Source organism: Macrotis lagotis, chromosome 1 (genome assembly GCF_037893015.1).
Source record: "Macrotis lagotis isolate mMagLag1 chromosome 1, bilby.v1.9.chrom.fasta, whole genome shotgun sequence".
NCBI lineage: Eukaryota > Metazoa > Chordata > Mammalia > Peramelemorphia > Peramelidae > Macrotis > Macrotis lagotis.
Window position 1 is genome coordinate 820,221,520 of NC_133658.1, and position 14,000 is coordinate 820,235,519.

At 32.9% G+C, this 14,000-nt stretch overlaps 1 protein-coding gene across 5 annotated transcripts in view; it reads right to left on the reverse strand.

Moving 5' to 3' along the window:
- Window positions 1-14,000, reverse strand: part of NOX4 (NADPH oxidase 4) — a 255,234-nt gene that overhangs the window by 198,789 nt on the left and 42,445 nt on the right. For 3 of the 5 annotated variants that reach the window (XR_012474419.1, XM_074217078.1, XM_074217077.1), the window contains 3 exons: window positions 5,808-5,918; window positions 3,608-3,692; window positions 1,854-1,951 (listed from right to left, as the gene is read on the reverse strand). Coding sequence is in view for 4 of the 5 variants with exons in the window: in XM_074217078.1 (XP_074073179.1) it covers window positions 1,854-1,951; window positions 3,608-3,692; window positions 5,808-5,918 (294 nt within the window). In the remaining variant the exon portion in view is untranslated. The remainder of the gene's footprint in view (window positions 1-1,853; window positions 1,952-3,607; window positions 3,693-5,807; window positions 5,919-14,000) is intronic. The other 2 variants (XM_074217080.1, XM_074217079.1) reach the window with 2 other exon arrangements.

A 14,000-nucleotide genomic window follows, 5' to 3' on the forward strand; every position in this document is an offset into this window, starting at 1 on the left:
TAAAATGGAAATGACTATATCTGACCTGCTAGTTTCAGTACAGGCAGGCCTGTGTTTTTATGAGAATCAAGTAGAGCTATGTGAAAGCTCTTTGTGATCTGAAGGGTATTAAACAGCTAAAATATATTGCTATCCCTACTACTAATTCCTTATATTGATTATTATTTTAATAGTTAATATTAATTCATATTTATTCATACTATTAATTTTATAATCTTTCTTTATGTTTTACTTTGATCCTCTCACATGAAAGTGAAGTGTCTGTCTGATTCTGTCTCCCTTTCTTTATTTCTGTATCTGATTGTTATATCTCTTTTTCTCTCCATTTTCTTCTCTTCTTCACTCTCTCCAAGTAGATGACTTTTCAATAGCTTTTAGACTTCACTTTTACTGATATTGACAACTGTTTAATCCTTTTTGTTCCATTAAGTATTAAGAAAATACAGCATCCATTTCATTTTTCTTACCAACATGCCAAGGTCAAAGACTAGCTTGGTGTCAGATATTCTCTAAACTAGACCTTTTTAATTATAGTAAATTACACACACACACACACACACACACACACACATAAACTACATTTTGAACAATGACTTTAAGCAAGAACAAAACCACTTCATTTTAGGATTATTCCTTAAGGGTTAAAGCATTATTACCTAAAGCTTAAGACTTTAGAAAGAAAATAATTTATATGAATAGTTCATTAGCATTCTTTCTCTTAATCATCACATATTATAGGCAGAGCCGTGTGCTAGGATTTGGTGAAGTACAAAGCTGACCTTACAATATTTATAGTATAAAAAAGAAAGAAGACACAAAACCCAAAGAACAATAATACATAATTATCACCTGTCATCAATAGAGTTCTGATCAAATATTATATAGGACAAGTTAAGATTGGAGGTGATAGAAAGCTGTAGAGTAGGAAACCAGAAGACCCAATTAAAATACTGAACTACCTAGGTTAGGGATATAAGGGGGAAAGAAATAGTAATGAATTCCAGAAGTTTGTGTGTGTGTGTGTGTGTGTGTGTGTGTGTGTGTGTGTGTGTGTGTATAAATATACACACACACACAAATAACTCAGCTGCTTGAAGAAAGGACCATTAAATGAGATATATATATATATAATATACATATGTATATACATCTATACATATAACTCATTTAATGTTCCCTTCTTCAGGCAGCTGAGCTATTCAAACATCACATAAAGGAGGCTTCTTTATTATATATATATATATTTACATGATATATATTTATTACATAAAATTATATATATGTGTGTGTGTGTGTGTGTGTGTGTGTGTGTACTGACCTACCTGGGTTAGAGATCTAAGGGGGAAAGAAGTAGTAGTATATCCCAGAAGTATATCATTTAATGGTCCTTTCTTCAGGCAGCTGAGCTATTCAAGCTTCACAGAAAGTAGGGCTCCACATTAACAAAGCAAGACAGGAAGACAATTGATGAAGATACCCTATACACTGGTATTATCTTGATGCTTTCAGAGAGAAAGTGTAATTCAAGAGACCTGGTGAAATTTGGCAGCTGTAGTGCAGACACTGACACTGCCTGCTGAATGATAGGAATTAGGAGTGAGTCCTGAGTACCCAATAACTGAGTACTGACATGTTTACAAAACAGATAGTTCTCTGGTTACCATTATCTGCTACAAGAGATCTAAAATGGTAATATTGCACAACTCATAAATCAAAAAGAATTCCAAAAAACAAACAAGTACATTTTAAGATGCTTTAAAAGAGCAAGAAAATACTGATTTCCTGAGAAACCATCAAACCTCATTGAATGAACAAAGAGCCAAAAGGAAAATATGAAGTCATAGACCACCTACCTCATCTCGATATCTTGCTGCATTTATTTCAGGAAAATCTTCATTGTAATTCACAGAGAAGTGTAGAGCATTTACCAGATGGGCAGCAACATGGACTCCTTGAAAATCCAACAAGACCTGATTTATTGAGTCTTTTGTATATAATTTAAGTTCTATTACAAAGGGTCAATTATATAAATTGAATCCTGCTTTGACAGTTGTACTGGAAAAGGTATATTACTGTTATTTAGAAATATGATGATAAAAGGCAACTTTTTAATTAGAAATGAATTTGAAATAGGAAAGGATCCCTATTGAAGAAATCATATTAGAGAATACTTATTATATTTATTTATAAATGTCAAGGCAGACTGGAAAATAACAACAATAATAGCTAATATCTGTAGCACTATGAAATGTTTAAAAATATCTCATTTATCCCTACAACTCTGTGAGGAATATATTATCCCCATTTTTACATATGAAGAAACAAGACGACATGACTTATATATGGTCACATAATTAACGAGTTTCTGAAACTGAATTTGAACTCATATCATATTAACCACAAGAGAAACACTCTATTCATTGCAGCATCTAGTTGCCACTGTACCCCAAAACCATCCTCTCATTCTACACACCCACAACTCATATATATATATATATATATATATATATATTTATATAGTATATTACAGTGACTGATTGATTGATTGTATATGTCCCAGAGCAGAGACTGTAAGAAAGAAAAAAAATGTCAGACCATCCATCCAATCAATCAATCAATGAGCATTTATTAAGTCATTAGGTAGATAGTGCACCAGACTTGGAGGCAGGAAGACCTGAATTCAAATATAGTCTCAGACACTCGCTAATTATGTGACTCTGTGTTTGACTCATCTGTAAAATTCCAAAGAAGAAGGAAATGGCAAACCACTTCAGTATCTTTGCCAACAAAATTCCAAAGAATAAATATAACTGAATATAACTAAACAACAAAAGTTACATGATGACCACAAAGTACTAGGGATAAAACAAAAAAAGTTAAACAGTCTGATCTCAAGGAGCTTATATTCTAATATATACTCTCATATCAGCACATTGACAAAGATGTTCATATATTTGGAGCCTGAAAGGATGTAAAAGGCTATCCATCTTCATTCCCTCATTATGCAGATCAGTAAATTAAGGCTGAGAGGGGTTAAATGACTTCCCCATATTGACAATGCTAATCAGTACTAGAGACACTTTGAATTCAGATCTTCCTGATTCCAATTCCAGAACTCTATCCATATTGGATAGTAAAGATGTCAATGTTGGAGAGCCTGTGGTAGATAGACACTCTAATATATCATTGCTATGAACATAACCAAACATCAAATTATTCTAGATTTACAAAGTTCCTGTTGTTTAGGAGTTTCTATGTTATATTTTCATTTTCAAACTTCTTTTGATTCTTAGTATCCTCAATTTTTAAGGTTTTTTTTAAATGTTATTTCTTCTAACAGTCTGAAATAAAACTACTGCCTTTCAACAACACAGACATGTATTGTTCTAAGAGGAATGCTGGGTTTTTTATAGTATGACAAGTGTTAATAAAAGCAATTATCAGTAAGTCTTTCCAAGCATACATAGAAGTCTAATCTTTTTGACAAGAAAGTCATTATTCACAGGTAACATTTAAACTCTCCAATAGGAAAGTTATTATCTATAGCAAATTGTAACTCTAACACAATCTTTTTGCTGTACAAGTCTTCCATCTTATAAAATCTTACCTGAAAAGATGCAGATGGTAATACCGCAGGTTATATGGAAAGTTCTACTTTTATCTAAAAGTCTTCGTGTTCTTCTGCTTGCAACCTAAAATGTAACAAAAAAATAGCAAATTCTTTTGCTAAAATATAGTAACAGACTAAACTGTATAAATTATCAGAACATATAAGGAAAAGTCATTTGGCTCATATTTAAAAATAGTTTTCTTACAGAATGTACAATAGTCAGACAAGTAGTACTATCTATCACCTTTTTTACCTTCTTCCTTTGAAACCTGGGAGTCAAAATGAATTAGACTAGAATGAGGATCCTGAGTACAAAGTATGAAAATTCTCAGGATAATTTTTTGACTGACTGAATTAAAAATAAAGTAAGTTTAAAAAGCTGCAACAAACTGGATGGTTTCTTTTCCTGTAGTTTCCTACTTATTTGAGGTATTGGATAATAGGGAAACAGTCAAAGCAATCCCAAACCAACAATGATTTTTTTAAGATTAAAATTTAGAAATTCAATAGTGCTTCAGTAACAGGAGAAGATATTTAATTCATCTATTTTATTTACTTATAAACTGGACCTGAGATTTCATTGGTTTAGGGACCTCTGGTAAGGGAATTCCCTCTCTCAATGCAGATTGACAAGTAACTGTGCCCCAACTCATGATCAAGTTATCTTATTTTAGATGTTTGAATAGACTGAATGAATCAACTTATTAAATACTTATTAAAGACCCTAACACAGGTAAGTTGAGTGTTTAGTGCTTTGGATACAAGAAGGAAAACATTGCAGTGGCTGCTTTCATGGGGCTTACACTATAATTAGGGGATTACAGTGTATACCCAAATAAATATTATGCAACATAAAATGAAATATTAAAGAAGTTGAAGTAAACATATCTAAGAAAATTTAAAGATTGATCAATTATAAAGGAAAATCTGGAAGTTTGAGTTATGGGGAGAAGAATTAAGAAAGACTTCATGAAAAGTATAACACCAGAACTGAGAAGAAAAGAATTTTATCTGATAGGCCTAAAGAATGAAGAGAATGGACTGAGGTAGAGAAACAGCTATCTGTACAATACAGCTAGAACAGAGTATGCAAATAGTAAGAGTGTTAGAGATAAGGTTGTAAAAGAAGACTGTAGTCAAATTAATGTTGTTCTTGAGGGATAGTTAAAGAGTTGTATTTGACCTTATATATAATAGGTAATCGTTTTTCAGCAGATGAATGGCATGGTGACTTGTAAAGCAGGGGAACTGGTTTAGCAGCTGTGTGTGAAGCATCATACACACACACACACAGACACACACACACACACACACACACACACACACATTAAAGGTTTGGTGGGGAAGAGTTGTAATCTGCCTCTGTTTATAGGAATATCCACAGAGATGAAATCATGGATTCTTGAAGAAATGAAAATGTGATTGAATAGGAAAGTAACAGTTGCAAAGTAGATCAATTAAGAAACTATTGTAACATTACTTAAGTTGTTGGCCATGCAAAGCAGGAGAAAGAAAAGATGTATGATTTAGGAGATAAAATCAAAAATATTTGACAAATAATTGGGTGTTGGAGAAGGGAGTGAGAGAAAAAGAAGGGTTAAATAAAATTTTGAAATTTTAAGCCTTGGTGACTGAGAGAATAATGGTTTTCTCAATAGAATCAAGTACATGAGAAAACTTGCAAACAAGTTTGTAGAAGTTTGAGAAAGAAGAGATAGAGAATTCAGTTTTAAACATCCAGATGAAAACAGCTAGTAGGAAGCTGGAATCTATAAGTAGAAACCCAGGAAAGATGAAGGTTTGAGACATTGTTTTGAGGATCATATTCATAGAGCAATAGCAAAGGACAGATGAGATTCCCAAGGAAGCGACTATAAGGAGAGAAGAAAACAAAAACAGTGGACAGAGTCTTACCAACAGCTTCATGGGGGGGGGCAGTTATAGGAAGATGAACCAAAAGGGGACCAAATAGGTAGAAAGGTAAAGAGTAGGATCAAGAAAACTGCCATGAAGATGCATCAAGAGTAAGGTGGGCAATAGTTTTAAATGTTATAGAAAAATTAAAGATACTTAGACATCAGAAAGGCCTTATAAGTGTATGAGACAGATAGAAAGATGATACAGTCTTTGAGAATTGGCACTGTCTCATTTTGATTTTCCAGTTGGAATTTTCATTCCACAGCAGCTCCAGCCCTACCTTCTGGGAGCCTCTCAGGAAGGCCAACAATGTCCGGCACATCGGTAAAAGAATTAGACTGCAGTTGAAGTTGAGAACTGATGCTGAAGCTCTGCTTAGACACAATCCTAGCTGAACAAATAAGGCAAGAGTCACAATATAATCAACAACAAAATTATAGCCACCTATCATTCGTATCTCATCACTACCCCCAAATGTATTCTATTTCTCCATATGCTATATGGTCCTCATTTCACAGTTGAGAAAATTATAGGAAATAAGTTAAACGATTTGCACAGGGTCACACAGCAAATGTCTGAGACTGGATTTGAACTTTTTTCTTCCTGTCTTTCAGGACTGGTGCTCAATCCACTATACCATTTGGTTACTTTTTAGGAAACCAAGGGTAATTGAAAATAAAGATGGAAATTCTCTTACATTTTTTCAGACCCCATTAAAATCTATCTATGCACACAAGTTTAAGAGTTCTGTTCCAAATGCTCTTTATTTTCTTGGTTTCCATGACACAAAATTCCTATGGTTTTTCTTCTCTTTTTGACCCCCCCATTTTCTGTTCTGCTCACCCTTTACAATTCTTCCTTTGATCTTGTTCCATGTTTTCTTTCCACCCCCATAACTTCTTCAATTAACAAATCTGTGCAAATGATTTTCAATTTTTTTCATATTCCTCTTACCAGATCTCCAGTCCTAGATCTCTATCTGCTCAATATTCTCACATGGACATCTCTTTCAGAACCTAAAACTCAGTATTCCTCATATTGAACTCATCATCTCTCTCCAAAATCTACTCTCTCTCTCCTCACTGCCTTATTTCTGTTGATTGTGCTATCATTCTCCCAGCAATCCAGGGAATCTGGTTCATCTTTTATTTTCCTCCTCTACCCATACCCCTAAAGTTAATCAACTACAAAATCTTTTATAACTATTCTGTTCTTTCTACTCTCATGCTCAAGACCTAATACCTTAGTCTAAGTTTCAGTCATATCTGACCTGGACAATTAATTCAACACACATTTATTAAGAATCTAATTTGTTATGAGCATTGTACTGGTCCTATGGGAATGACAAATTGTAGATATGATATCTGTCTTTGTGAAGGTTGCAATTTAGCAAGGGAATAATAAAGAAACAAAAGAAATAATAATCCTCAATCTTATTATAATATTGATATTAGAGAGATAAAAAGCAAAGTGTTTTGTGAAATCCAAAGGGAAAGGGAATTGCTCCATGGAGGAGTGGCATTCAAACTGGGTTTTACAGGATGAACAAGAATTCCATGAATTCTTTATCTCACTTCTAACTCTGTTGAAAAACTTCTTTCTTTTCAAACCCTTTGTGCTAGTCACTCCTTCCTTCCCTTTTAGCATAAGATCTTGACTCTTCACTGTAAAAAATGACATCAAACATAAGCTTCCATATTTCTCCAATTCTAAACTTCAAGGCACTTCTGCATCATCCCCCTTTCTCCTGTGTTTCAGTCTTAAAAGGAAAAAAATAGTTCATCTTCACCTTTGGTGATCATCCCTTCTTGCTATCTAATTTATATGCTTTCTTTTTTCACTGAATCCTTGCTTATTGCTTTAAAATATGTTTGGAATGAATTTGGAACTCAAAAATTTTTTAAAAGAATTTTAAAAATTGTTTTGCCTGCAATTAGAAAAAAATATTAAATATATGTTCAAATATCCCTAGTTTATTTTAAAAAATACTTGATCCTACCATCCTTTCAATCTATTGTTCCATCTTTGTCCTATTCTTCTATTGGTAAATTTTATATTCATTCAATCTTAGTTTTGTATAATCTACAACCTAAAATAATCTATCTACAATCCTTACTTCAATTTTCTCATCTTTTGTTAACTTCTGAACCTCTTTTAATCTGACTTCTAGCTTCATTACTTAACTGAAAATAGTGTCTCCATAACTATTAATAATCACTTAGCTGGGGGGCAGCTATATGGTGCACTGGATAGAGAACCAGACTTAGAGTTAGGATGACCTGAGTTCAAATCTGACCTCAGACAGTTAATAATTATCTAGTTGGGTGATCATGGTCAAGTCACTCAACTCCATTGCCTTGGAAAAAACAAAATAAACTAAACTAATAAAATAATTGCTTAACTGAAAAATCTGATTGCTTCTACACATTTCTCAACCTTCTTCATCTCTCTGCAGAATGTGAACCTGTCAATCACTTCCTCTTCCTGTATATCTTCCCTCATTTCTGATTTCTGAATTTTTTCTCCCAAAGCATTGATCTCTTGGTTCTCAGACTTCTTTATTAGATTGTCACCAATGTCCTCCTCCCCTCAGTATGGTTATACTACATTACGTTAGCCTGGGCCCTCTTCCCTTCACTCTTTACACACTTTCTCATCAGTTAATATTGATTCAACTATCATTTTTGCATGTAAAAATATGTCAATCTCCAGTATCCCTCTTGAGCCCCCAAAATGTCTCAACAAATGTCTCTGGAATATCTCCAACTAGATGTGCATGTATTTCAAACTCAACATGTTGAAATAAAACTGATTCTTTCCCCTAAAACCTTCCCAATATGTTCGTTGATTTTTATTGATTGACTAAAAAGTCTTGACACTTTCCCTTAAAAACTCAAAGCAATATAGAAATAATAAAATTGGATAATGAGCCTTTGAATAAGGATTTTATATCCAAGTTTTACACAACAAAAAGGTCAGGAATGACATTATTATGTAGAGGTAGGGATAACTAAGATATATGCTAAGATATAAGGTAAGTTAACAAAATTTGGGGATCAAGAATGAGCAGAGAAATAGCTGAAACCATGGTAAGGCAAATGCAATAAAATAATAGAGGTAAGTAATTTGACTAGATGTGAGGAGAGTAGACAAAAAGTTTAATATAACTGAAAGTAAGGAAGAGTTATAATAACACGTTCTGGAGAGATAGTAGAATTTGAGAATATGGTCTTGGAAGTGTTTTGATACCTATGAGGTAGTGACTGTGTTAATGTTTGACAGAAATTGGACCTCCTGAGGAGGTTAAAGGATTGCATTGGTAGAATGATGGAAGGTTTGTCCATATAAATGATCAAGTCCTCTTGGATGATGGCAACATATAGGATGGAAAAGAAACTTTGACTCACTAACTAAATTTCTCCTTTACACTGATTAGAACCTTCCATGAATCAGAGTAATTTGTGTACACTTCTTCTCCACTCTACTCCTGAATGCATTCTTAGATCTCATGTATGGACAATCTGTGTCATTTCATTTTTGAAACCCTAATGCCTAGTACCTGAGTTGTACATTATTATTATTCCTCGTGGTTAATATGCTAGTTGAGTGCAGTAAATGCTAAATCTTTGTTCAGTTAAATGTATTAAGCACTTTATATAGATTATCATATTGATCACTATACACTCTTTCAAGGTTGATATTGCAAAAATAATTACCCCATTTTATATAGGTAAAAAAATGATACTTGAAAAAGTTAAGCTGATGAGAAGTAACAGTCAGAATTTTGACCTCTGGTCTTTTGATTCTAAATTCATTATCTATGATATGTCATAAATGCCTCCAGAATTAAAATATGAAACATAACCAATAGATGATGACATGATACACACACATACACATACATGCACATATACACACATCTACTTAGTCATATGATAGGTTCTCTGAATGAAGAAGAGGTATATCTTGGGGATAATAATAGCCTTTATTATCTCACATATCTAAGCATTCTGCTTCCATCCAATGGATGTAAAAGTCCATTAAGTTCCCTGGAGCTTCGTGAACATATCCTCTTTTAAAGCTTAGCATACATAATCAGACATGCTTTCCACATGGAAAGTCTAAGGATTATTAGCTGGAATCTGGATTGACTTTCAGTATTTACTAGGCTGCTTTGTAACATCTTTCTGAGTTCTTTTTCTATTAGACCTATGTAATCTGATCCTGGCCAAGAACTTTTCCTACATAAGTCTTTGTATTTCTAGTGCTTTACTCAGAGTTCTGAACTCAGAAGGAAGGTAATAAATACTGAATGATGATAAAGAAAGTTGTCATGACCTCAATTTCTTTGTAATTTCTACAGCACTCTGAATAGAACCATAAGCCCAGATAACTTGGTGAATTGGAAACCTGTCAAAGATTAGCTTGTGTGTGTATATACACAAGACTTCATATGTATAAATTTTATATGTCCATATGTATATATGTATGGGTGCACATATACAGATACATGTAATATATGTAATATATATATATATATATGAGAGAGAGGGGGGAGAGAGAGAGAGAGAGAGAGAGAGAGAGAGAGAGAGAGAGAGAACTATTAGATATGGCACTTGGACTTGAATCAGAAAGACATGAATTCAAAACTGTCTCAAACCTAATTGTGTGACTCTGGACAAGTCACTTTATCCTTTTTTGCCACATTTTCTTCATCTGTAAAATGAACTGAAGAAGGAAATGACAAACCACTCCAGTATTTTTGCCAAGAAAGCCCTAAATGGTGCCACAAAGAATTGGACTTGACTGAAATAACAACAATACATGTGTCTATATATAAAAGACTATATACATATATGTATATGTATATACATATATGTATATATATGAATGATAGTAATATCTCATAGTTTCAAAGTGATATAAATTTAAAATTGGACAGGACTTCAGAGATTATCTATCAGTCCCCCCACCTCATTTTAGGGTTAAAGAAGCAGAGAACACAGAAGTTACATGATTTATAATATCACAAAAGGAATTAGTGGTAGATCTGGGACTTGAAACTAGAAACTGGCTCTCATTTTCCTCATGACTTCAATGTGAGATATACAGATGTATTATTATTCTGAGGAAACTCAGAAAAAACTTGAAATTGTTAAGTGATTTTAGAGGCAGAACGTCATCTAAGACCTCAAAGATGAAAAGAAACAGACTAAGGATTTATAAAATAGATAGAACCTGGACTTCAAGTCAGGAGATGTGTTAGACCCTCATTTCTAACAAGTAATAATTTTGTGTTTTTGTTTGAGTATCAAGTTAATAGTTTGGGTGTAAAGGGAAAGTCACATTTAATCTCCCAAGAACTCAGGACCTCACTTATATAATATAGATAATAAAATCTACATTATAATACTTTTCTAAGCAAGGGTTCAGACCATAAATATGAATTATCATCATCAGCATTTTTGCCTGCCATAACCATATAGATAGTGAGTGGAAAAGCCAGGATTCCAGAATTCCAACTCATGTTCCAAGTTTAGTGTTCTTTGCTCTGATCAGATCACCTTCTGTTTTCTATTATATGTGACACTTTTATTCTTCATTGGCAGATAATTGAGTGTTTATCATAGGAAGTTCCTTTCTAGAAGCAAGCCAAAAAACAGTTCAGATCCCCTTAGGAAAAAGAAAGAGTACTCAAAACACCCTATAATCAGTTCAAAGAAATTAAGTTTAATTCAAATGAAAAATAGTTGTATCACTAAATTTTTAATGTGTTTAATGTAATTAAAATATATGTCACACAACAACATCCACCATGAATTGATAACAAATTGTTGACTAGGTATGGGGAAGAGATAGAGAGAAGAAAGATAAGAAGGAAAAGTGCAAAAAAGATTCAGTTGAATTATTTGAAAAAAATTCTCTGTATAATTTTAAATTGTGCAGAGAAACTAAACATAATCCTTTCACTGATATTAATTGAAAATGGAAGTATTGTAATTCTAAACTTTACTAATGATAACAAAGGAACTATAATGACCTAAAACTAGTCACAATGTCCCAAAGTCAACAGCAAACATAAGAAAATGTGTGATCATCACCATAAGGCCAAAAGCAGCTAGAAATGAGGCACCATGGTATTATGGATGCATCTTCTTAGCTTAGTTTGGCTTATTTGATTAGGAAAAATTTGAGCCAAAATGATGACTTCAGTTCCTATATAGGCTACTTAGGTTCACTGTGTTCTAGGGCCACAAATATTATACCCACTAATCTGGGCCAGTATAGTTCATTTTTAAATAAAAATATAGTTCTTTGTTGTATATCTGAAACAATATTTCTGGGCACCATTTCCACTTACCATATGCAATCATGATTAGAAAGGCCAAAATTCCTATAAATATCTTCATAGAGTCAATTCACTATAACAAATGGAGAGCTGAGACTACAAAAGTTGACTGTCCCCTTCCATTTAAAAGTGTTCAACTTTCCATTTGTAATCTGTATGTTTCATATAACCATATGATCTCGTTTATTGTTCTTACTGCTCCATCCCTAGAGCTATGTTCCCTTGGAACTCACCTCCATCTTATGCCCACCCCCCTAGTATAGTAATAGTTGTTTGTTTTGGAGTTGTAAGTCAATGTGCTAGGCTCTGGGACTTCAAAGACAATTTTTAAAAAATCTTTGCTTTAAAAAATTAACATGCTTTAGGGGACACATGTGTAAGAATTTTTTGAAAAGGAAGAGATCACTAATAACTAGAGGGATCAAGATAATTATAGGAGGTAGCACATGAGTTGACATTTTCTTAAAGGGAACTATGGAGTTTAAAGAAAGAGTCAAAGAAGGAAGAAATTCTAGGAATGCAGCCCAGCTTGTGAAAAGAAATGAAGGGGAAATGGAATGCCAAATACTGCAAACATCAGTATACTACTTTGGTTGAGGCACTGAGGTTTTGAAGGAGAGTAATATGAAATAAAGCTGAAGAGGTAGGCTTCGGCTATATTGTAAAGGAATTTAAACACTGAGCTGAGGACTTAGCATTTTATCCAAAAGTTAATCTTTGGAATGAAGATTCTTGAATAATGAGGGATATGATTAGAGACCTGTTCTTTAGACTATATTTTTAGGAATGTGGAGGATGGAGAGAGAAAAAGACAAATGGGATCTATAGACACTAACTAGGTAGCAAGAAGTTCCAAAGAATTTGTATTCTAGGTCCTCATAAGAAAATATGCTCCACCAACCTCATCTAAAAACTGAAAAATGTCATTTATAAAAGACTATTAAGTAGAATAACCAAAATTAATTAATATTTAGCACAACCATTTCAGCAAGTATAACATCTAAACAACTAGGCAAAATGCTTTTATCAACAGCTTTAAAAGGATTTACTGAGTTAAGATTTGTTTATCTAGTAACCACAAGCAAAGTTTTCATATTTGTGTATGTATATATATATATATATATATATATATAAATTTTTATATTCAAAGAATCTCAAATAATTGAAATGTATTCCAAAGATGCTTTGTAAAAGAACTTTTGCTCATATCTATGTAGAATGGTGGGAAACAAGGGATATCTTTATTTGAATTGTTTTTTTTCTATTCATGAGTAAGTGAAAACCATTCCACCACATCCCCAGCATAGTTTTTCCTTTAATTTCCTTCCTATTCCAATTTTATTTCCCTCTCAACTGGAAATGAAATGGGAGTTTTTTTTAAACAAAAAATGAGTTTACATGATTTCATATATAATATCTTTGTTCCTTAACATATAGAAATATTTGGTTTTTGATGATTGTTAAATACAGAAAAGCAAAGAAGAATGGAGAAAAGAGGAAAAAATTAGAATGGAGAGATATAAACTATATATGCCTTTCTTTTTTTTCTCTTCCATTTCAAGCCTGGGATTGTGATTGCTAAATGTTGTTTTTTCTTTTGATGATCCTGAATTTGACTTTCTTAATACCTTTGACACTCTTAAGAGTAAAGCAGCATAACAAAGGAGACATGACAAAGTAGGTTGGATTAAGGGGTCAGACAGACTTGGACTTAAATATAACCTCTGACATTAGTTCTGTGACACAGTAAGCCTTCAACTTTTCTGATCTTCACTTCTGCTACCTGTAAAATGAGATAACTAAGTGGTACTAGAATGGTCGATCTGAAATTCAAAAGTCATGAGTTCAAATATAGCCTCAAGAACTTATTAGATATCTTCATGATACAGGGCAAGTCATTTAACTTTTGCTTGCCTCAGTTAATTAAAATTTGTCATGAAGATAATAAATAGCATTTTCTTCACAGCATGTTGTGAGGATAAAATTAGAAAATTTGTAAAACATTCTAAAAACTTTAAATGTTACATATTGTTAACTATTATTGTTATTATTAATATTATCATTGCTGTTAAATGGATATGATAATAGTATCCACCATTTGGGGTTATTGTGAAAATAAAAGGA